General features: G+C 35.9%; 1 protein-coding gene across 6 annotated transcripts in view; it reads left to right on the forward strand.

Moving 5' to 3' along the window:
* NT5C2 (5'-nucleotidase, cytosolic II) overlaps positions 1-22,107 on the forward strand; it is a 149,901-nt gene that overhangs the window by 74,982 nt on the left and 52,812 nt on the right. The window contains exon 1 of one of the 6 annotated variants that reach the window (XM_067709520.1): positions 18,117-18,177. The exons of the other annotated variants lie outside the window; for them this stretch is intronic. Coding sequence (XP_067565621.1) covers positions 18,164-18,177 — 14 coding nt within the window. The 5' untranslated portion in view covers positions 18,117-18,163. Of the gene's footprint in view, positions 1-18,116; positions 18,178-22,107 lie in introns of those variants that run through there. 6 annotated transcript variants of the gene reach the window in all.

The raw sequence follows: 22,107 nt of genomic DNA on the forward strand, positions 1-22,107 counted from the left end.
TAGGTCTTTTGTCTCCTTAGGTAGGTTTATTCCTAGGTATTGTATTCTTTTGGTTGCAATGGTAAATGGGAGTGTTTCCTTAATTTCTCCTTCAGATTTTTCATCATTAGTGTATAGGAATGCAAGAGCTTTCTGTGCATTAATTTTGTATCCTGCAACTTTACCGAATTCATTGATTAGCTCTAGTAGTTTTCTGGTGGCATCTTTAGGATTCTCTATGTATAGTATCATGTCATCTGCACGCAGTGACAGTTTTACTTCTTTTCCAGTTCGTATTCCTTTTATTTCTTTTTCTTCTCTGATCGCCGTGGCTAGGACTTCCAAAACTATGTTGAAAAATAGTGACGAGAGTGGACATCCTTGTCTTGTTCCTGATCTTAGAGGAAATGCTTTCAGTTTTTCACCATGGAGAATGATGTTTGCTATGGGTTTGTTGTATATGGCCTTTATTATGTTGAGGTAGGTTCCCTCTATGCCCACTTTCTGGAGAGTTTTTATCATAAATGGTGTTGAATTTTGTCAAAAGCTTTTTCTGCACCTATTGAGATGATCGTATGGTTTTTATTCTTCAGTTTGTTAATATGGTGTATCACATTGATTGATTTGCATATATTGAAGAATCCTTGCATCCCTGGGATAAATCCCACTTGATCATGGTGTATGATCCTTTTAGTGTGTTGTTGGATTCTGTTCCCTAGTATTTTGTTGAGGATTTTTGCATGTATATTCATCAGTGATATTGGTGTGTAATTTTCTTTTTTTGTAGTATCTTTGTCTGGTTCTGGTATCAGGGTGATGGTGACCTCATAGAATGAGTTTCGGAGTGTTCCTTCCTCCACAATTTTTGGAAGAGTTTGAGAAGGATGGGTGTTAGCTCTTCTCTAAGTGTTTGATAGAATTCACCTGTGAAGCCATCTGGTCCTGGACTTCTGTTTGTTGGAAGATTTTTAATCACAGTTTCAATTTCATTACTTGTGATTGGTCTGTTCATATTTTCTATTTCTTCCTGGTTCAGTCTTGGAAGGTTATACCTTCTACAAATTTGTCCATTTCTTCCAGGTTGTCCATTTTATTGGCATAGAGTTGCTTGTAGTAGTCTCTTAGGATGCTTTGTATTTCTTCGGTGTCTGTTGTAACTTCTCCTTTTTCATTTCTAATTTTATTGATTTGAGTCCTCTCCCTCTTTTTCTTGATGAGTCTGGCTAATGGTTTATCAATTTTGTTTATCTTCTCAAAGAACTAGCTTTTATTTTTATTGATCTTTGTTATTGTTTTCTTTGTTTCTATTTCATTTATTTCTGCTCTGGTCTTTATGATTTCTTTCCTTCTGCTAACTTTGGGGTTTTTTTGTTCTTCGTTCTCTAGTTCCTTTAGATGTAAGGTTAGATTGTTTATTTGAGATTTTTCTTGTTTCTTGAGGTAGGCTTGTATAATTATAAACTTCCCTCTTAGAAGTGCTTTTGCTGCATCCCATACATTTTGGATTGTCATGTTTTCATTGTAATTTGTCTCTAGGTATTTTTTGATTTCCTCTTTGATTTCTTCAGTGATCTCTTGGTTATTTAGTAACGTATTGTTTAGCCTCCATGTGTTTGTGTTTTTTACCTTTTTTTCCCCTGTAATTGATTTCTAATCTCATAGCGTTGTGGTCAGAAAAGTGCTTGATATGATTTCAATTTTCTTAAATTTACTGAGGCTTGATTTGTGACCCAAGATGTGATGTATCCTGGAGAATGTTCCATGCTCACTTGAGAAGAAAGTGTAATCTGCTGTTTTTGGATGGAATGTCCTATAAATATCAATTCAATCTACCTGGTCTATTGTGTCATTTAAAGCTTGTGTTTCCTTATTAATTTACTGTTTGGATGATCTGTCCATTGGTGTAAATGAGGTGTTAAAGTCCTCCAGTATTATTGTGTTACTGTCGATTTCCTCCTTTGTAGCTGTTAGCAGTCGCCTTATGTTCCTATGTTGGGTGCATATATATTTATAATTGTTATATCTTCTTCTTGGATTGATCCTTTGATTATTATGTAGTGTCCTTCCTTGTCTATTGTAACATTCTTTATTTTAAAGTATATTTTATCTGATATGAGTATTGCTACTGCAGCTTTCTTTTGACTTATATTTGCATAGTATATCTTTTTCCATCCCCTCACTTTCAGTCTGTATGTGTCCCTTAGGTCTGAAGTGGGTCTCTTGTAGACAGCATATGTATGGGTCTTGTTTTTGTATCCATTTAGCGAGCCTGTGTCTTTTGGTTGGAGCATTTAATCCATTCACATTTAAGATAATTATCAATATGTATGTTCCTGTTAACATTTTCTTAATTGTTTTGGGTTTGTTTTTGTAGGTCCTTTTCTTCTCTTGTGTTTCCTACTTAGAGAAGTTCCTTTAGCATTTGTTGTAGAGCTGGTTTGGTAATGCTGAATTCTCTTAACTTTTGCTTGTCTGTAAAGCTTTTGATTTCTCCATTGAATCTGAATGAGATCTTTGAAGGGTAGAGTAATCTTGGTTGTAGCTTCTTCCCTTTCATGACTTTAAATGTGTCATGACACTCTCTTCTGGCTTGTAGAGTTTCTGCTGAGAAATCAGCTGTTAACCTTATGGGAGTTCCCTTGTATGTTATTTGTGGTTTTTCCCTTGCTGCTTTCAGTAATTTTTCTTTGTCTTTAATTTTTTCCAGTTTGCTTACTCTGTGTCTCAGCATGTTTCTCCTTGGGTTTATCCTGTATGGGACTCTCTGCACTTCCTGGACTTGGGTGGCTATTTCCTTTTTTCATGTTAGGGAAGTTTTCAACTATAATCTCTTCAAATATTTTCTCTGGTCCTTTCTCTCTCTCTCTTCTCCTTCTGGGACCCCTATAATGCAAATGTTGTTGCGTTTAATGTTGTCCCGGGGTCTCTTAGACTGTCTTCATTTTTTTTCATTCTTTTTTCTTTAGTCTGTTCTGCAGCAGTGAATTCCACCATTCTGTCTTCTAGGTCACTTATCCGTTCTTCTGCCTCAGTTATTCTGCTATTGATTCCTTCTAGTGTATTTTTCATTTCAGTTATTGTATTTTTCATTTCTGTTTGTTCTTTAATTCTTCTAGGTCTTTGTTAAACATTTCTTGCATCTTCTCCATCTTTGCTTCCATTCTTTTTCCGAGGTCCTGGATCATCTTCACTATCATTATTCTGAATTCTTTTTCTGGAAAGTTGCCTATCTCCACTTCATTTAGTTGTATTTCTGGGGTTTTATCTTGTTCCTTCATCTGGTACATAGCCCTCTGCCTTTTCATCTTGTCTGTCTTTCTGTGAACGTGGTGTTTGTTCCACAGGCTGAAAGATCGTAGTTCTTCTTGCTTCTGCTGTCTGTCCTCTCAATAATGCAGTTTTTAATTTTCATTTGCCACGAACTGATTATAGTTTTTAAATAGTTTTAGAATTGTGCCTGCTGATTACTGTATTAGATTGAATGTGGATAATTCTGGGTCTTAGCAGTGTTTTCTTATATTGATTTAAGGCTTTAGTATTTTCTCTAAATCATTTTTCCTTTAAAAGTTTAAAAAGTAAGTATTTTCAATTCATTTGCCAGTTTTAATAGATTCAGTTAAATGGCTGCTTCTAAATCTTAATGGCTACCTGAATCTTAAGTGGCTGAGATACTTGGAAGTAGTGCAGTTAGGAATCATTTGGTTTTAGACAGAAATTAGAAGTTTATACCTGTAGGATAGAAAGATCTGGGCCCTAGTAGAACTGTCTCTGCCTCTGTCCTGGGAAAGCCAGGAAAAGTGGAAATGCTGGTGTACTGGTAGTGCAGAAACGTTGCATAGGAACTCCAGGAAGTCTACAACAACTCATCATTACTCATCTGTTCTGGGATGGTTAAACTAGTTTATACAGATAAGTTCTTGTACGCAGACAAAAAAATAATTCCGATTCCATTCTTCTCTGTGTAGGAAAGCTAGGTCAGAATTAGGTAACATTTTAGTGCTTCAGTAAGCATTAATATTTTGAAGAAAATAGTTACTTGATATTGAATATTTTGAAAGTTAATCATTACATCAATAGTTGGTTTTTAAAGTAGGTTGGTGATATTTCCCTGATGGTAGGTCACTAGGTAGCATTTTTTCCAATTCATTAATGTTTACATTAAGAAAAAAGTTAATGTAAAAACAAACGTTGTAAATACTACTTGTACTAAAGAATAAAATTTTGGAAACATATCAGGAGAGAGTTCAAGATGAAAAATTAAAAACTGACTTCCAAAAGCAAAAAGGTTTGTATTCAAATCATTTAATTTATGATATACACAAACTTTTATCACTTTTAGGTGAAAAACACACCTGCCTGCCAGCTGGTGTCACATTCTTAGAAGGATGCAAAGGATGAATCCTGAATCTCACAAAATGTGCTGATTTTTGTACTCTGAGTTTAAAACATGGGTACTGCCTTTTCAAAATTCCAAGTCTTGTATTCTGCTTTTTCTGTTTGCTTGTTATGTTCATTGGGAACACCCATTTCTTCTACATTCTTGGTTCGGTTTGGTCAGAGGGGTTTTATGTTCTCTTACCATCCAGTATTTGTTGAACAACAGCTTCATGCAATATAAACTGTCCTTTCTTGTCAGTTTCATTTAATGCATATTTATATTTTACATAGTCCTTAGCTCAGTATGACCTAAATTAAGCACAGGAGCTGACAGGAAATCTCTGTCTTGGCAAGGTGGAATCTCCAGTCCATCCCACTGTAGGCAGTACCCATTTACCTTGTTTTAGGCCCCCATAAGTTTTCTATTTTGATCACTTGGTGGTACAAATCTACCAGAAAGAAAAATAAGCCATATTTATATTAGTAGTATACTTCAAGGAACCAAAACACTTATATTGAATATTTGTACATAATTTTAATAATCAAGATCAAAAAGAAATGTACACAAGTGATCTACTTTAAAAATGTAAATGTCTAGGAATCAAATACATTGTATATTTATGATACATTGGACCTAGGAACATAGTGAAGATGACAAAATATAAGCTTATAATGCTGTCTCTGAAATTTGTTCTAAGCAATGGAAAAGAAGTAAACAGTTGGAGTCAGAGTTGGAAGAGCTGGGTTCAGGTTTTGTTGTGATCCTGGGGAGACCAGTTAGCCTCCCTGGGTGGTGGTTTCTTTAGCTATAAGATGATGAGATTAAAGAGGAAGATCTTTAAGTCTTCTTCTAGCTTTAAAAATTCTATGCTCAATAAATGTTTGTTGCTTTGAACTTAATAATTGCTAATTAATAATTGCTTACTTGGGAGTTTATGTTACACACTACATATAAGAGTCTTTAATCAACTGATCCACAAGTGAAAACAAGCTGAGCATTTACTGAATAAACTCCCAGTCACTGGCCCAGCAGGTTGTGATTTCACCTTCTTGGCAGTTCTGTGGTGAATGTGTTTATATGAAGGAAACAAAGTATTCCATAACAAATTGATTTAACCCTATTAAGCAGAAACATCTGCTGGCTATGTAGCATTTCTAGATGTTAGGCTGCTGTTTTTTCTTAAACCCTGAAAGAGTAAAAACATTTCAGGTTCCCATTAAGATATGAAGACTCAGAATCAATCAGTGGGTACCAATGATCCCCTGCAGCGTGTGAGACGTGTTGCTAGATGTGCGTGGGAATTAAAATATAAAACAGAGTGTTTATGTGTGTATGTATAAATAAAACACATAAAACATGCATTTGGAAGAGATAAAATATAGAGGTGTTTTATACTTTCTGTTCAATTATTTGCTCAGTCTTTATATTCATGAAGTATACGTTTGGTTGTGATGTAATGTATTTATCAGTGGAAACAAGGGCTAGAATTATGCAATGAAGAGAGATCATCTAGGAAACATCAAGTGTCCTAATTGTATTTAATATTTCACAGCCTGAGAGCACTTCTGACTCATTTAGAATGATACTTCCTGGAAGATTCTGGACAGGCTCTGTACCCTACATTCTTCATATAGTAGAGTGGAATCTGAAACAATAGAAAGAATAGAAAAAGCATCTTGAAGGGTTTGAATTCTTAAGTCATTTAAAACTCCCTCCCCCTTTTTCTATTTTTTCCCCTATTTTCCCCTTTTTTTTTTTTACTAAAATAGAATTTTAATAAAGTACACATACCATAAAATTTGCCATCTTAACTGTTTTTAAGTATACAGTTCAGTGGTATTAAATACATTCACATTGTTGTGTAGTTATCACCACTGTCCATCCCCACAACTCTTTTCATTTTGTAAAATTGAAACCTTACACCTACTGAGCAATAACTTTCCATTCTCCTCTCACCCCAGTCCCTGGCAACTAATCACCATTATCTTTCTGTCTTGATGATTTTGGCCACCCTAAGTACCTCATATAAAAGGAATCATACAGTATTGGTCTTCTTGTGACTGGCTTGTTTCACTTAGCATGATGTCTTCAAGGTTCATCCATGCTGTAGCATATTGCAGAATTTCCTTTTAATATAAAAAATTAGGTTCTTGAACTCTTGCAAGTGTTTGCTTTTGTTAATTAAAATTTTTAAATAGAAAGCATTTAAAAGAAATTTGTTTTAGTTTTCTAGTTAAGTCAATTTGTAGAATGTTCTCTTTCAGGGCTTTTTATTAAAGACATTTATTGGGGTTGCTAATTTATCATTGGTTAAATTAGGCAGGCTGTGATGATCATTTATCATAACTGTACATTGTGATGCTTTAGAATTCCCTTTTAGAAGAAGCTAAATATTTTTAATTAAGTAAATAAATATCTAACTTCTAGCTTTTTTTCTTGCTTAATATTGGTCTTCCAAGTTTCAATATGGAAATAATGGTCATGTGTCACTATTAAGAAACTGGCCTTCAGAATGTATGACTTGTTCTTCTTCCATTTCCTTATTATGATTGTTGAGTCTTCTAGGCTGGAGCTAATCATCAGGCCAAACCCTTCTTTGGAATATATTTTGGTGTATGGTCAGAGACAGGCTGAGCTGCTCATATGTTACCGTCGCTTGAAGGAGGCAGGTTAGACACTTACCTCTTAAATAGTATCCTGTTTAAAATCTGATAGTGATGAGTACAGATCACAGTTTGTATCTACCATATCCAGGAATGGAACAATTAGAATTTTCGTTTGCTCTCCCTGTTGACAGTGTCCAGGATGCTGAAGTCAGGTATTTGGTTTTATCCTTTTAAAGTTTCGATGATTACAGTACGAAAGAATTTTTGTAAGTGAATTTGCTCTTTCTTTATGAACACAGCTTATGAATTTATCAGTGGTTTTTATCATGTTGAACTGAAATTTGGTAAGTAATTGGGCTTGTGAATTTTTGGTTATCCAGTCTTTTGCCTTATTTTTTTATTTTAATTTTTTTAAATTAATTTTTAGTGGAGTATAGTTGCTTTACAATGTTGTGTTAGTTTCTACTGTACAGCAACAAAGTGAATCAGCTATATGTATACGTATATCGCCTCTTTTTCGGATTTCCTTCCCATTTAGGTCACCACAGAGTTCCCTGTGCTATACAGTAGGTTCTCATTAGTTATCTATTTTATACATAGTAGTGTATATATGTCAATCCCAATCTCCCAATTCATCCCACCCTCCCTTGCCTTATTTTGAAAGACACTGCAGTTACTTTGTCTTTAAAGTTCTTTATATATTTATCTGAAATTATTTTTTTAAATTGAAATTTTGGCCTTCATACCAGTATTTATTTAAATCTGTTGAATAATAATTCTCCAATCAAAATAAGTTTATTATATATGTTTAAGTAATAAAAAGGAATTTGCATGCCTATATAAAATTATTTTTTAGTACCTATAGCTTGGCACATTAGTAGAAGTAGAAATGTTTTTTTTTTTAACCTCAAATTAAAAGTAGGTATCAGGTTTTATGCAAAGATTACAGGTTGATAAATTTTAATTTTTTTGTCAACCACTTATCGATATCACGTGAATGTCATTCAGCTTTTTAGTTGTGTCATCAATCAAGCCGAATTAACCTGCCATTTCAGTATGGTTTCAAATATTCAAATGGATAAATTGTTAACATTTCAGTAGCCATATTATAAATTGAAAATCACATGGAAATACAGGTCCTCAGGAATGCCAAGGAGCCATCCTTAAATAATGTACATACATCTTGTCAGAATAAGAGTGAGGGGCTTCCCTGGTGGCACAGTGGTTAAGAATCCGCCTGCCAATGCAGGGGACACGGGTTCAAGCCTTGGTCCGGGAAGATCCCACAGGCTGCGGAGCAGCTAAGCCCATGTGCCACAGCTGCTGAGCCTGCGCTCTAGAGTCCGCGTGCCACAACTACTGAAGCCCATGTGCCGAGAGCCCGTGCTCCACAACAAGAGAAGCCACGGTAATGAGAAGCCCACACACCGCAGCGAAGAGTAGCCCCCACTCGCCACAACTAGAGAAAGCCCGTGCGCAGCAATGAAGACCAAGCGCAGCCAAAAATAAATAAATAAAATAAATAAATTTTTTTAAAAAAGAATGTTTTAAAAAGTGAGCTAGAGTATCAGAACTGTACTAAATTTTTTTGTTAGTGTATCATTCTAATGCTTTGGTTAGAGTTTCATATTCCTAAGGAATGACAAATGGGGATTCAGGAATTGGTAAGATTTAAAATTTTTATTTATTTTGACCCAAAACATTTGATCGATGGAATACTCTTCAGCAATAAAAACGAATTAACTATTGATACACACAACTTTAATACAGGTCAGGTAAACTATGCTGAGTTAATAAGGCAAATCTCAAAAGGTTACTTACTGTATGATTCCGTGTCTCTAACATTCCTGAAATGACAAAATTATGGAGATTGGGAAAAGAGTAGTGGTTGCCAGGGGTTAGGGATTGGCTTGGGTGGTGGGAGGTGGGTGTAGCTATAAAAAGTTGTACAAGGAATCCTCGTGATGGAACTGTTTTGTATCTTGACTCGAGTGGTGATTACATGAGTCTACACACACACAAATGAGTGCATGTAAAACTGGTGAAATCTGGTTGGTGGATTGTGTCAAGGTCAGCTTCCTGGTTGTGATATTGTGATATTGTACTATGTTTATGCAAGATGTTCCCACTGAGGGGAAACTGGGTGAAGAGTGTAGGGAATCGCTCTGTATTATTTCTTACTACTGCATGTGAATCTACAATTATCTCAACATAAAAAGTTGAATTTAAAAAATTCTCTCAGTGACATACCTTTTCTTACATCATAGGTTTTGTCTGTTCTAGATACAAGTACGCTTTATAATGATCAGTGATACTACTTATGGAATACAAATTCTCTAAACTTTATTGTTCAAAAGAAGATGCTGGATCCTAAAACATGCTCAATTTGTTTCTCTGCTACCGTTCCCTCTGTGCTTCTTCCCAAAGCAGTATACCTAAGAGTAAAATGAAGCAGGAAGTAGCGGTGGTGGTGGCATCAAGGAAGAGAAAGAATAAATGATAGCAGATCTTTGATTTAATGAAATCCTGCAGTAAGAAACTCAGGCTGAGGAAATGTTAATCATATTTAGATAGTGTATTTCACCTTCAAGGAGAGAGAGTGTGTGTGTGTGTGTGTGTGTGTGTGTGTGTGTGTGTGTGTGTGTGTGTGTGTGTGTGTGTGTGTGTGTGTTGCTTTGCTGTACCAGGCAGCCTGAGGGATCTCAGTTCCCTGACCAGGGATTGAACCTGGGCCATGGCAGTGACGGCCCCTAATCCTAACCACTCGGCCACCAGGGAACTCCCTCAAGGATTCTTTTGGATATGGCTTCTTTTATTCAGTGTAATGTCTGAGAGATTCATCCATGTTTTTGTGTATATCAGTAATTTGTTCTTTTTATTACTATCTGGCATTCCATTGTATCATTATACCACAGTTTGTTGATTCATTTTCTGTTAATGGACCTTTGGGCTTTTTTCAGTTTTTAGCTACAGACTGAGAAAATATTTGTAAATCACATATCTGATAAAGAACTTGTATTCAGAATAAATGAAGAACTTTTAAAATTCAATAATATGAAAACAACCCAATGAAGAAATGGGCAAAAGACTGACATGTCACTTACAGAGGATATATGGATGGCATACACGCATATTTGTAACATCACTAGCCATTAGGGAATACAAATTAAAACCACATTGTATATGCCTATTACAGTGGCTGAAATAAAAAATACTGGAGATAGCAAGTGCTGTCAAGGATATGGAGCAATTGGAGCTCTGATACATTGCTGCAGCTACTCTGCCAAACAGTTTGGTAATTTCTTGTAAAGTTAGAGACCCTTAGCCAATGACCCAGAGATCTTACTCCTAGATACTTGCCCTAGGTAAAGGAAAACTTTATGCTCACACAAAAAACTGTACATGAATAATGTTTATAGTATATCAGTCTATAATTGCCTCAAACAAGGGACAACCCAAATATCCTTTAGTGGATGAATGCGTAAATAAAATGCAGTACATCCACACAATGAAATATAACTCGGAAAAAGGAACACTATTGAATATACAATTCAGTGGGGTTTAGTATATCGAGAGTTATGTAACCATCACCACTATCTAATTCCAGAACATTTTCTTCACTCCAAAAAGAAACCCCACACTCATTATTAGTTACTCCCCATTCCCTTCTCTCCTCAATCCCTGACAGCCACTGATCTACTTTCTGTCTCTATGGAATTGTCTATTCTGGACATTTCATATAAATTGAATCATAAAATATGTGGCTTTTTTTCTTTCTATCTCTTTCACTTAATGTTTTCAGGGTTCATCCGTATTGTAGCATGAGCCAATACTTAATTCCTTTAATGGCTGAATAATATTACATTGTCTGAATATACCACATTTTGTTTATCTGTTCATCTGTTGCTTAATATTTGGATTGTTTCCACATTTTGACTGGTATGAGTAGTGCTCCTTCAAACATTTGTGTATACATTTTGTGTGGACATGTTTTCAGTGTTGGGGATTATATATCTAGCAGTAGAATTTGCTGGGTCATATGGTAACTTTAACTTACTGAAACATTATCAAACTGTTTTCCAGTGCAAATGCATCTGTTTCATTCCCTTCAGCAATGTTTGTGGCTTCCAATTTCTCTACACCCTTCAAAATAACACTTGTTATTGTTAGTGGGTTTTAAAAATTACTATAGCCATCCTAGTGTGTGTGTGGTGGTATCTCATTGTGATTTTGATGTGCATTTCCCTTATGATTAATGATGTTGAGCATCTTTTTATGCTCTTATTGGCCATTTGTATATCTTCTTTCGAGAAATATCTCTTCAGATCCTTTGCCCATTTCTTAATTGATTTTTTTTTTATTATTGAGTTGTATAAGTTCTTCATGTTTTCTAGATACTAAACCTTTGTCTGGTATATGATTTTCAGACATTTTCTCCCATTCTGTGGGTTGTCTTTTCACCTTCTTGGTTATGTCATTTGAAGGACAAATGTTTTTTAATACTGATGAAGTCCAATTTATCTATGGTTTTTGTTGCTTGTGCTTTTGTCATCATGTTTAAGAAATCATTGCTTAACCTACGGTCACAAAGATTTACACCTATATTTTCCTTTAAGAGTTTTATAGTTTTATGTTTTATATTTAGGTTTTGGATACATTTTGAGTTAATTTTTGTATATGGTGCAAGATAGGGGTTTAAATTCATTCTTTTGCACGTGAATATCCAGTTATCTTAGCTCTGCTGAAAGAGTATTGTTTCCATATTAAATTATCTGGTACTCTTGTCAGAAATCAGTTAGCCAGAGATATATGTTTCTTTCTGGCCTCCCCATTGTATTCCATTGGTCTGTTTGTCCTCATGTCAGTACTACACAGTCTTAATTGCTACAGTTTTGTATTAAGTTTTGAAATTGTGATGTAAGTCCTACAGTTAGTTTTTCCTTCCTTTTCAAAATTGTTTTGACTATTCTGGGGACCTTCTATGTACATAAGAATTTTAGGATCAGCTTGTCAATTTCTGTGAAAAAGCCAACTGGGATTTCGATAGGGAGTGCATTGACTCTATATCAGTTTGAGGAGTATCATCATCTCAACAATATCAAGTGTTCCGATTGATGTACATGGGATGTCTTTACATTTGTTTAGACCTTCTTTAATCACTTTCAACAGTTTTTGTAGTTATCAGTATATAAGTCTTAACACTACTTTTGTTCAGTTCATTTCTAATTAGTCTATGATTTTTGGTGCTATAGTAAATGGAATTGTTTTCTTAATTTTATTTTTGGATTGTACATTGCTAGTTTATGGAAATACAACTGGTTTTTGCATATTGATCTTATATCCTGCAACTTTGCCAGATTTATTAGCTCTAAGTGTGTGTGTGTGTGTGTGTGTGTGTGTGTGTGTATTCTTTAGGGATTTCTATATATAAGATCATGTCATCTGCAAATAAGGATAGTTTTACTTCTTCTTCTCTAGTTTGGAAACCCTTTTTCTTGCCTGATTGCCTTGACTAGAATGTCCAGTACCGTGCTAAATAAAACTCATGAGAGTGGACATCCTTTTCTTTTGCCTCATCTTGGGAAGAAAGGTTGCAGTCTTTTTTTTTTTTTTGGCTGCGTTGTGTCTTTGTTGCTGCACGTGGCCTTTATCTAATTGCAGCGAGCGGGGGCTACTCTTCATTGCAGTGCACGGGCTTCTCATTGTGGTGCCTTCTCTTGTTGTGGAGCACGGGCTGTAGGCCTGCGGGCTTCATTAGTTGCAACACGCAGGCTCAGTAGTTGTGGCTCATGGCCTCTAGAGCACAGGCTCAGTAGTTCTGGCACGTGGGCTCAGTAGTTGTGGCTCACGGACTCTAGAGCTCAGGCTCAGTAGTTGAGGTGCATGGGCTTAGTTGCTCCGCGGCATGTGGGATCTTCCCGAACCAGGGATTGAACCTGTGTCCCCTGCATTGGCAGGTGGATTCTTAACCACTGTGCCACCAGGGAAGTCCCAAGGTTGCAGTCTTTAATGATTAAGTTTGATGGTAGCTGCAGGGTTTTCATAGCTGCCCTTTATCAGGTTGAGGAAGTTCTGTTCTTTACTTTTTAATATTTTTATTGGAGTATAGTTGCTTTACAATGTTGTGTTAGTTTCTACTGTACAGCAAAGTGAGTCAGCTATACATATACACATATCCCCCCTTTTTTGGATTTCCTTCCCATTTAGGTCACCAGAGTGCTGAGTAGAGTTCCCTGTGCTATACAGTAGGTTCTCATTAGTTATCTATTTTATACATAGTATCAGTAGGGTATATATGTCAATCCCAATCTCCCAGTTCATCCCACCCCGTCTCCCCCCTTGGTATCCATATGTTTGTTCTCTGTTTCTGCTTTGTAAATAAGATCGTCTATACCAATTTTTTCAGGTTCCACATATATGCATTAATATATGATATTTTTCTCTTTCTGACTTACTTCACAATGTATGACCGTCTCTAGGTCCATCCACATCTCTACAAATGACCCAATTTCATACCTTTTTATAGCTGAGTAATATTCCATTGTATATACATACTACATCTTCTTTATCCATTCAGCTGTTGATGGGCATTTAGGTTGTTTCCATGTGAGGAAGTTCTTTTCTATCCCTCATTTGAGGTCCCTCTCTATTCCTAGTTTGCAGAACCAAGGAAATAGAGGGCTGACTGCAGAGTTATATGTGGATTTTCGACTCTGGGGTTTGGTGCCCCAACACCCTCCTTTTTCAAGGGTCAACTATATTATTATATATAATAGTAACATGCTCTCAAAAGTCAAAAATATGCAAAAGGCCTATCAGAAATGTCACTCTCACTAATATTCCTCCCAAAATTGGTAGGTAATAAACTTTGGATTTCTTTTTATTTATTATGCTTGGGAGTCATTGGAGTTTTTGATTCTATGCTTGTGTTTAAGTGGTTTATAAATTCTCAGCCATTATCTTTTCATTTTTGTACTTGCTCTATTCTCTTTCTCCTCTCCTACTGAACTCTAATAAGCATATGTTAGACTTTGGCACTGTGTTCCTCTCTTCTCATATCCTTTCTTTTGTATTTTCCATCCTTTTTTCTCTCCATGTTACATTCTGGAAGGTTTTTCCTGACCTACCTTCCAGTTCACTAATTCTCTTTTTGGTTGGGTCTGACCTGAATCTGTTCATCACAGTTTTTTTTAACATCTTCATTGGAGTATAATTGCTTTACAGTGGTGTGTCAGTTTCTGCTTTATAACAAAGTGAATCAGCTATACGTATACATGTATCCCCATATCCCCTCCCTCTTGCGTCTCCCTCCCTCCCTCCCACCCTCCCTATCCCACCCCTCTAGGTGGTCACAACGCACCGAGCTGATCTCTCTGTGCTATGCGGCTGCTTCCCACTAGCTACCTGTTTTATTTTATTTTTTTTAATTTTTATTTTTAAAATTTATTTAATTTATTTTTATTTTTGGCTGCATTGGGTCTTCGTTGCTGTGTGCGGGCTTTCTCTGGTTGCTGCCAAGTGGGGGTTACTCTTCGTTGCAGTGTGCTGGCTTCTCATTGTGGTGGCTTGTCTTGTTGGGAGCACAGGCTCTAGGTGCACAGGCTCAGTAGTTGCGGTGCATGGGCTTAGTTGTTCCGCAGCATGTGGGATCTTCCCGGACCAGGGTATGCGGGCCTCTCACTGTTGTGGCCTCTCCCGTTGCGGAGCACAGGCTCCGGACGCGCAGGCTCAGCGGCCATGGCTCACGGGCCCAGCCGCTCCGCGGCATGTGGGATCTTCCCAGACCAGGGCACGAACCCGTGTCCTCTGAATCGGCAGGCGGACTCTCAACCACTGCGCCACCAGGGAAGCCCTACCTGACTCTTTTTGAATTATGGTTTTCTCAGGGTATATGCCCAGTAGTGGGGTTGCTGGGTCATATGGTAGTTCTATTTTTAACTTTTTAAGGAACCTCCATACTGTTCTCCTTAGTGGCTGTATCAATTTACATTCCCACCAACAGTGCAAGAGGGTTCCCTTTTCTCCACACCCTCTCCAGCATTTATTGTTTGTAGATTTTTTGTATTCATCACATTTTTAATTTTAGTTTTTATTATTTTTTAGTTTCTTCAGAATTTCATTTTGGAATCTTTTTTCAAATATGCTCTGTTACTTTTTGTATTTCCAGTTATATATTAAACATTTAAATCTTAATAACTTGGTTTAAGAATCAAAAACACCTGAAGTTTCCTGGCTCTATTTCCAACCACTTCCTTTTCAAAGCTTTTTAAAAGAGAATTGTAATTGTTACTCTTCCCGTTAGGAAGACAAACCATCTCTGAATGTAACTACCATAGATCCAAGAAATGGAGAGTAATACAATCATCAATCCCAAATTTTAATCTCTTATTTATTTTTTTTAAAGTGTTTGAAATTATTTAGGTAATACACAAATAAATTCTTACTGTGCAATATTCAGAAATACAGAAATATGTAGAGTAGAATATGAACATTCCCCTTCATTTACCCTTTCACCTCTTTGTCACAGATGAACACTGTCAGTAGTTTGGAGATCATTCTGCTAGTCCCCTTTCAATACATTTAAACACACATGCACACGTGTGCACTTTAATACAGCCTCCTAATCTTTCTAGATTCTGGCCTGTTCTTTTCATTCCTGATGGTGCTAGTACAGGCTCTGGTCATCACTGTTGTGGTTTACAAAAGTATCCCCCATTAGGTCTCCCTGCCTTTAGCCTTGTCCTCTTCAGATCTGTTTTGTTAATCCTGTTTATCACTCTGCTTAAGACTTTTAGTGGCATCACATCCAGCATGCTATGGGATAAATTCTAAGCCCATTAATATAGCATTGAAGGCCCTGTGAGGACTAATCCTTTCCTTTGCACTTTCATCTTGAGCAGCTCCCTTCCTCAAACTCTGTATTCCATCAACTCTGAATTGAATCTAGGTTTTTTCCACACATCATAATGTCTGTGTCACTCTGCTTTTCATTCATAGTTTCTCTTCTGTTGGAATGATCTCCACCCCTCTTTTCCTCTTAGTCTGATTAACACCTGCTAATCTTTTTAGTGTGGTGGTTAGGAACCTGGGCCTTGGGTTAACATTTTGGATTATTTTGTTTAATTTCTTTAGAATCACAGTATTTAACTGCTGTGAACTTTGTTTTGTCATCTATGAAATTGGAATAATTTCTACCTCATAGAGTTATTTGAAGATTAAATGAGATAATAAATATATAAAGTGCTTAGCACAGTGTCAGTTTAACAGCAACAAGTTGGGCATCCTGTCTTTCAGTTAAGACTGAGGAGAATATAGATGCACCTCTCTGTTGTGCATATCTCTGATACTACAGTTACACACGACTTTTTCACAGATTTTGAGTGGGTCTCCTCCATTAGACTTGGAACTCCTTAAAATCAAGGACTGTCATATTTGTTTCTGTATTACTGGTACCAGGCACTGGCACGTAGATATTTAGTAAATATTTCTTAAATATATGAGTTTGAAATAGCTAGGCAGTGCAGTCTCTTTTGCACAGGAAGCTCATATAAGTGTGCATACCCTCCGTTCAAGTGAGATTTTTGTTTTCCTTTCTCTTTACAAGTAGTAAAGTCTTAAAATAGTAATTACATTTATTTCCACCACACTGAGCTGTGATGCCACAAGCTGGAAATACAGGGAAGCCATGGGAATTTGGCACTCTCAGGGATTAGATCATTTTTCCATATTCAGTTTGTATTCTTGTATTTGTGGAATTTGGTTTGAGGATAGTGAAAGTTCTTATTCATGTATAATTTGAGAATTGGATTTTTAAAATGTATTTCTCAAGGGATATTTTGGTGAGATAATGCTTGACAGCCGAGTTGCTTTCCCTGTACCCCAACCCCCCAAGTTACAATAGTTCTTTGAGTGCTTACCAATGACAGACAACAACCCTACCAGATGTTATCTGTCTTCTATAGATGAAAAATCTCAGGCTTAGGTTAATTAACTTATTCAGCCAGAAAGCTGAATTCAAACCTAGTTGCTCTGGTGCTCGTTCTGTTTCCATTACACCATACTGTTTTTCTAAATACACTGAAAATAATTTTAGTTTGAATTTATAGTATTTAGTAGTGCTTTTAGTTACTTGGTGACTATTTAAACATTTTAGTAACTAATAGAAACCTTTATGGTAAGATATTTAGATACTATTTAAAGATAAAGTTTTTTAAAGTTAAAATTTAAATTCAACTAGTATTTCTTTAAGGTATATATATTTTATTTTTAATTTGAATCATCAATAGATGGATTTATTTGCCATATCAGTGTTCTTAGACGTTAGCACACACTTGTTTATTTCTTCCCATGTTGCATAATCCCTATGCATTATATTGGTCAGGAGGCAGGAATGTTGCAGATGTTTTTCTTTCGAGCTTCAGCTTGCTCTAAGATTTGGAATTAACTTTTAGAATGTTCTGGGTATATCCCCCACATGCCAAAGATCTGTAAATTTCTTTTCACATGGGCTGAAATTTTCAGACGTTTGGGTAAAATATATGTGAACACAGATGTTTTCCTTAAAAGCAGTTAATGATCAGAAAAAAAGACCACAGTGTGGAAATACTTTAGGTTCCTCCTGTAATATGATCGGCACATAAATACTTCCTTCTCTTGTAGTTAACATTGTTCATTTTCTAAGGGGAGGAAATAACTAAACTGATAATTAAAACATAGTATTATGTTGGTTTTTTGTTTGTTTGTTTGTTTTTTTCTCCCAGAGTAAACTAAATGATTTGGACTGACTAGGGCTGCTCCGATCTGTGAAACTCACATTGTTTGCGTACTGTTGGCGGGCCTCATTAGGGGGTAAATTTGCTTTTTCTGTGTGTTTGCCAGTAACGATTCCTGTCTCTTACGGGAACTTACCATTTGGATTGTCTCCTTCCTAAACTGGCCAGTCTTACACAGTTCAGACCATTAGTTATTTTTCCTGCTCTCCAATTTTTTCCTATTATTCTTTGGTTTTCAAGTATTTAAAGCTGAGGATATTGGTCTCTGAGATATTGCCTGGTTAGGGTTCGGCATCATGCCCAAATTTGTTGGGCCTCTCAGGGCCTGAGTTCTCTGTGCTTTAACAAATGAGCTACAGTTCTCTAGAGATCAGTGAAGCTTGTTTGTTGATCCTGTATTCTCTTCCAGAGGAAGTAGATCTTTGAGAATGTCTAAGGAAGGGTAAGTGAGTTTATTATTCTTTTCTCCTCATTTTTCTCAGTGAAGAGATGTTCTAGTCATCTGAGTGAATTGGGAGATTAATAAGCAGTGCTACCAGTCTGAGAGTGGAGATGGGGGGGTGAGAGATTGAAAGAAATTCAGCTGAAAGTTTACATTGTTAGTGTTTCACATGTAATCTACTGTAAAGTTACTGTTGCTATTTTGAAAGACTGCATTGAGGATGGATGATCTTAATAGAAATTTAGTGAGATACAAGCACCCTGTTTACCCTGTGGTAAACTCATTTTGTTTTTCAGTAGAAAGTGTTTTTGAAGATTGGAAGCAAGCAGTAGTATCTTACCAAAGAATTTTACATAGAAATGCATGAAGTTTAAAAATTCAAATGCATTTTAAAATAATTTGTACCTTTAGAAAGTGGTGTGAAAGATTGAAAAGCAGCCAGTGATTTTGTTTTCTTTCTGGGCAGTGTAGACAAAAAATAATTTCAAGTGGAATCCCCTATTCCTCTTTATTTTGCAATATAAAATAATTCTGTGTTAGGTTTTATTGTTGTCTTTATATTATTTTCTCTTATGTTTCAGAGTCTGAATTATTATTGATATTCTTTTTGTGACCACTATAATAGGTGACATGTCAGTTAATAGCTGCATACTGTTAATTCTCTCATTTCTAGCCTTCAAGCATAACTAGACCTGGTTAATTTTAGAGAGACATTCCCTTTGATCACATAGGACATAGATTCCCTCAAAAATAAGTCTTTAAGAATACAGTGCAATTTAAATTTTTATTTTCTTGAAGCTCTTAATTTTTTTTCTAATAGAAATTTTGAAATAGTTTCATAGCCTCGTGTTTAGAATTTATTTTAATCTAATCATGTATTGATTATGAGCAGAATAAAATTGGCCCATTTTACTGCTATTTTAAAACCTCATTATTGGGTAAAGAGAACAGCCATGGGTATAAATAATTCTGTATTATTTTTAGACCTCTCATGACATCACTAGAATTTTAAGGTTTCTTTAAATGTGAAAATTATGAGAGGACTGCCTCTTCAGGTTTGTATGTTTTCTTTCCTTCCAGCACTGGCTACAAATTTGCAGTTTTTGTTAAACAATTTTTATGATAAGTATTATCATGGATGCTGGTAATATTTGTCAGGCTTGTACAAGTGGTTGTTTATAAAGCTGGTTTATAGATTTAAGAAGAACTATATTTCTAGATGCAATCAAAATTAGTACTACTTTCTCCCCTATGGTAAAACATATGCTAGAATTGGTTATTTAGAAAGGGCTCTGTATAAGTCAGAGGACACCATAAGGCCTGAGATATTCTTTTAGATTTATTTCTAGGGGCCCATGGGGCAGTTCTTATACTGCCTGAATAGGTAATGAACAAGTGCATTTGAAATGCATGGATCATATATATGAAATGGGTTAGCTTTTATTTTCCTTTGCTACCTTTAGAAATAAATGGATAAATCTTCTACTTTGGGATGAAAAGAATTCGTATATTCAGAATTTTGGTATGTGTGATATTTTGATATCTATAAAATATTTCCCTAATAGTAATGAGAAAGGATTGTTAATAGAGTTAAATCATCAAAAATTATACTTGAGCCTTATGTAAACCTGTGGTAATCAAGATAGTGTGGTATTAGTGTAAGGATAGATATATATAGATCATGAAACCTAATAGGGAATTTGTAGACCCACACATATATAGTCAATTGATTTTCGGTAATGAGGCTATGGTAATTCAATGGCAAAAGGTTAGTCTTTGTAACAGATGTGCTGAAACAACTAAACATTCATATAGAAAAAAATGAACCTCAACCTTTGCCTCAACCGTATATAAAAAATACCACAAAAAGGATCATAGACTTAAATATAAAAGTTAAAAGTAAAGTGTAGGTGAAAATGTTTGTGAATTAGGTAAAGACTTCTCAGAAAAAATACGTAAAAAAATTAAAACGTGGAAGACAAAATTGATAAATTGAGCTTCATCAAAAATTTTTTAAAACCCTCTGCTTTTTGAAAGACAACGTTAGGAAAATGAAAGGGCAAGCCATAGACTGGGAGAAAATATTCTCAGTACATATGTATCTGATAGAGGACTTACTTTATCCAAAATATATGAAGAATTCTTATAACACGATAATGAGACAAACCGGTTTATAAATGGTTCTTCACACAAAAAGACATGGCCAATTAGCACTTGAAAAGATGCTCTACATTATTAGTCATTAGGGAAATACAGATTAAAACTACAGTGATATATCACTGCAGACCCACTAGAATGACTAAAATTAAAAACACTGACACGTGGAGCAACTGGAATTCTCACGCATTTTGCATGAGAATGCAAAATAAAAAAACATTTTGGCAATGTCTTTTAAAGTTAAACATATACTTACTAATGAACTAATGAGTCCACTTCTAGGTATTTACTCCAAGAGAAATGAAAGCGTATACCCACAGATTTGTACGTGAGTGTTCATAGCATTATTATTTACAATAGCCAAAAACTGGGAACAACTCAAAATATGCATTAACTGAATGGGTAAACAAATTGTGGTATATCCATGCAATGGAATACTACTCAGGAATAAAAGAACAAATTTTTTTAAAAACAAATTTATTTATTTATTTATGTCTGTCTGTCTGTCTTGGGTCTTTGCTGCTGCGCACGGACTCTCTGCAGTTGGGGAGAGCGGGGGCCACTTTTTGCTGCAGTGTGTGAGCCTCTCATTGTAGTGGCTTCTCTTGTTGTAGAGCACGGGCTCCAGGCACGCGGGCCGCAGCATTCATGGCTCACGGGCTTAACAGTTGTGGCCCGTGGGCTCCAGAGCGCAGGCTCAGCAGCTGTGGTGCGCATGGGCCGAGCTGCTCTGTGGCATGCGGGATCCCCCTGGACCAGGGCTCGAACCCGTGCCCCCTGCATTGGCAGGTGGACTCCCAACCACTGTGCCACCAGGGAAGTCAGAGCTAATTTTTGATACATCTAACAACATGAATGAGCCTCAGAAGTATTGTGCTAAGAAAAATGACCAGACACAGACTACATGGTGTTTGATTCCATTTATCTGAAAGCTCTAGTGACAGAAAGCATAGATCAGCGGTAGTCTGGGGCCATGGGTTGGGACGGGTATTGCAGAAGGACATGAGGGAATATTTTGGGTTGATTGGGGTAGTTGTTACATGAGTGTATACAATTGCCAAAACTCACCAAACTTCGCACTTAAGATGGGTGAATTTCACTTTAAGTAAATTATACCTCAATAAAGTATATACCTCAACTTGTTTATTTAGAATTCTGTAAATAAAACAGTTATTGTTTATGTATATTCAGGGGAATATATTTGGGAAGATACAGGTGCCCTAGGATGTGTAATGCAAGGAAAAATGCATTCTCCTTTCAGTGTCATGATTGAACTCTAGTCTTCTAAAGCTGTTAGAAAGCCTTTTATTACTAGAGTTATTGTCCTTTAAATGAGAGGCCAGAATCAGTTTTGGCATTTGCTTTTATTTTAAATTCTAGATTTTGACCTCTCTTTTCCATTATAGGTACAGTCAGTACACTTGTTAATTTGACCTAATGATAACATGGATAAACATATTTTCTTCGCTAATTTTTATCCCACAGAATTCAACCTTAATATTTTGCTGCATTTTATAAATTATCTTCTATACACTGGTTTTTATTTTTAAAAATTGGGGAGAAAAAGTAAAAAAGAATTTAGGGGGAAATAGGAAAAAAAGATTGGAAAAACCTGTTTTTAATTCAACTGAGATTTTAGAACAGTAAATCTATTTTCAGAAGTACTGACATTGTTTCTGGTTTCTCCCTTAATTTATGTATTCTTCATTTGTTAGTCCTCTTTTTTATTCCTCACCATTCTGCTCTCATTACTGCAGTTTCTTCATTTGAGAT

This window comes from Pseudorca crassidens, chromosome 16, assembly GCF_039906515.1.
Source record: "Pseudorca crassidens isolate mPseCra1 chromosome 16, mPseCra1.hap1, whole genome shotgun sequence".
Classification (NCBI taxonomy): domain Eukaryota; kingdom Metazoa; phylum Chordata; class Mammalia; order Artiodactyla; family Delphinidae; genus Pseudorca; species Pseudorca crassidens.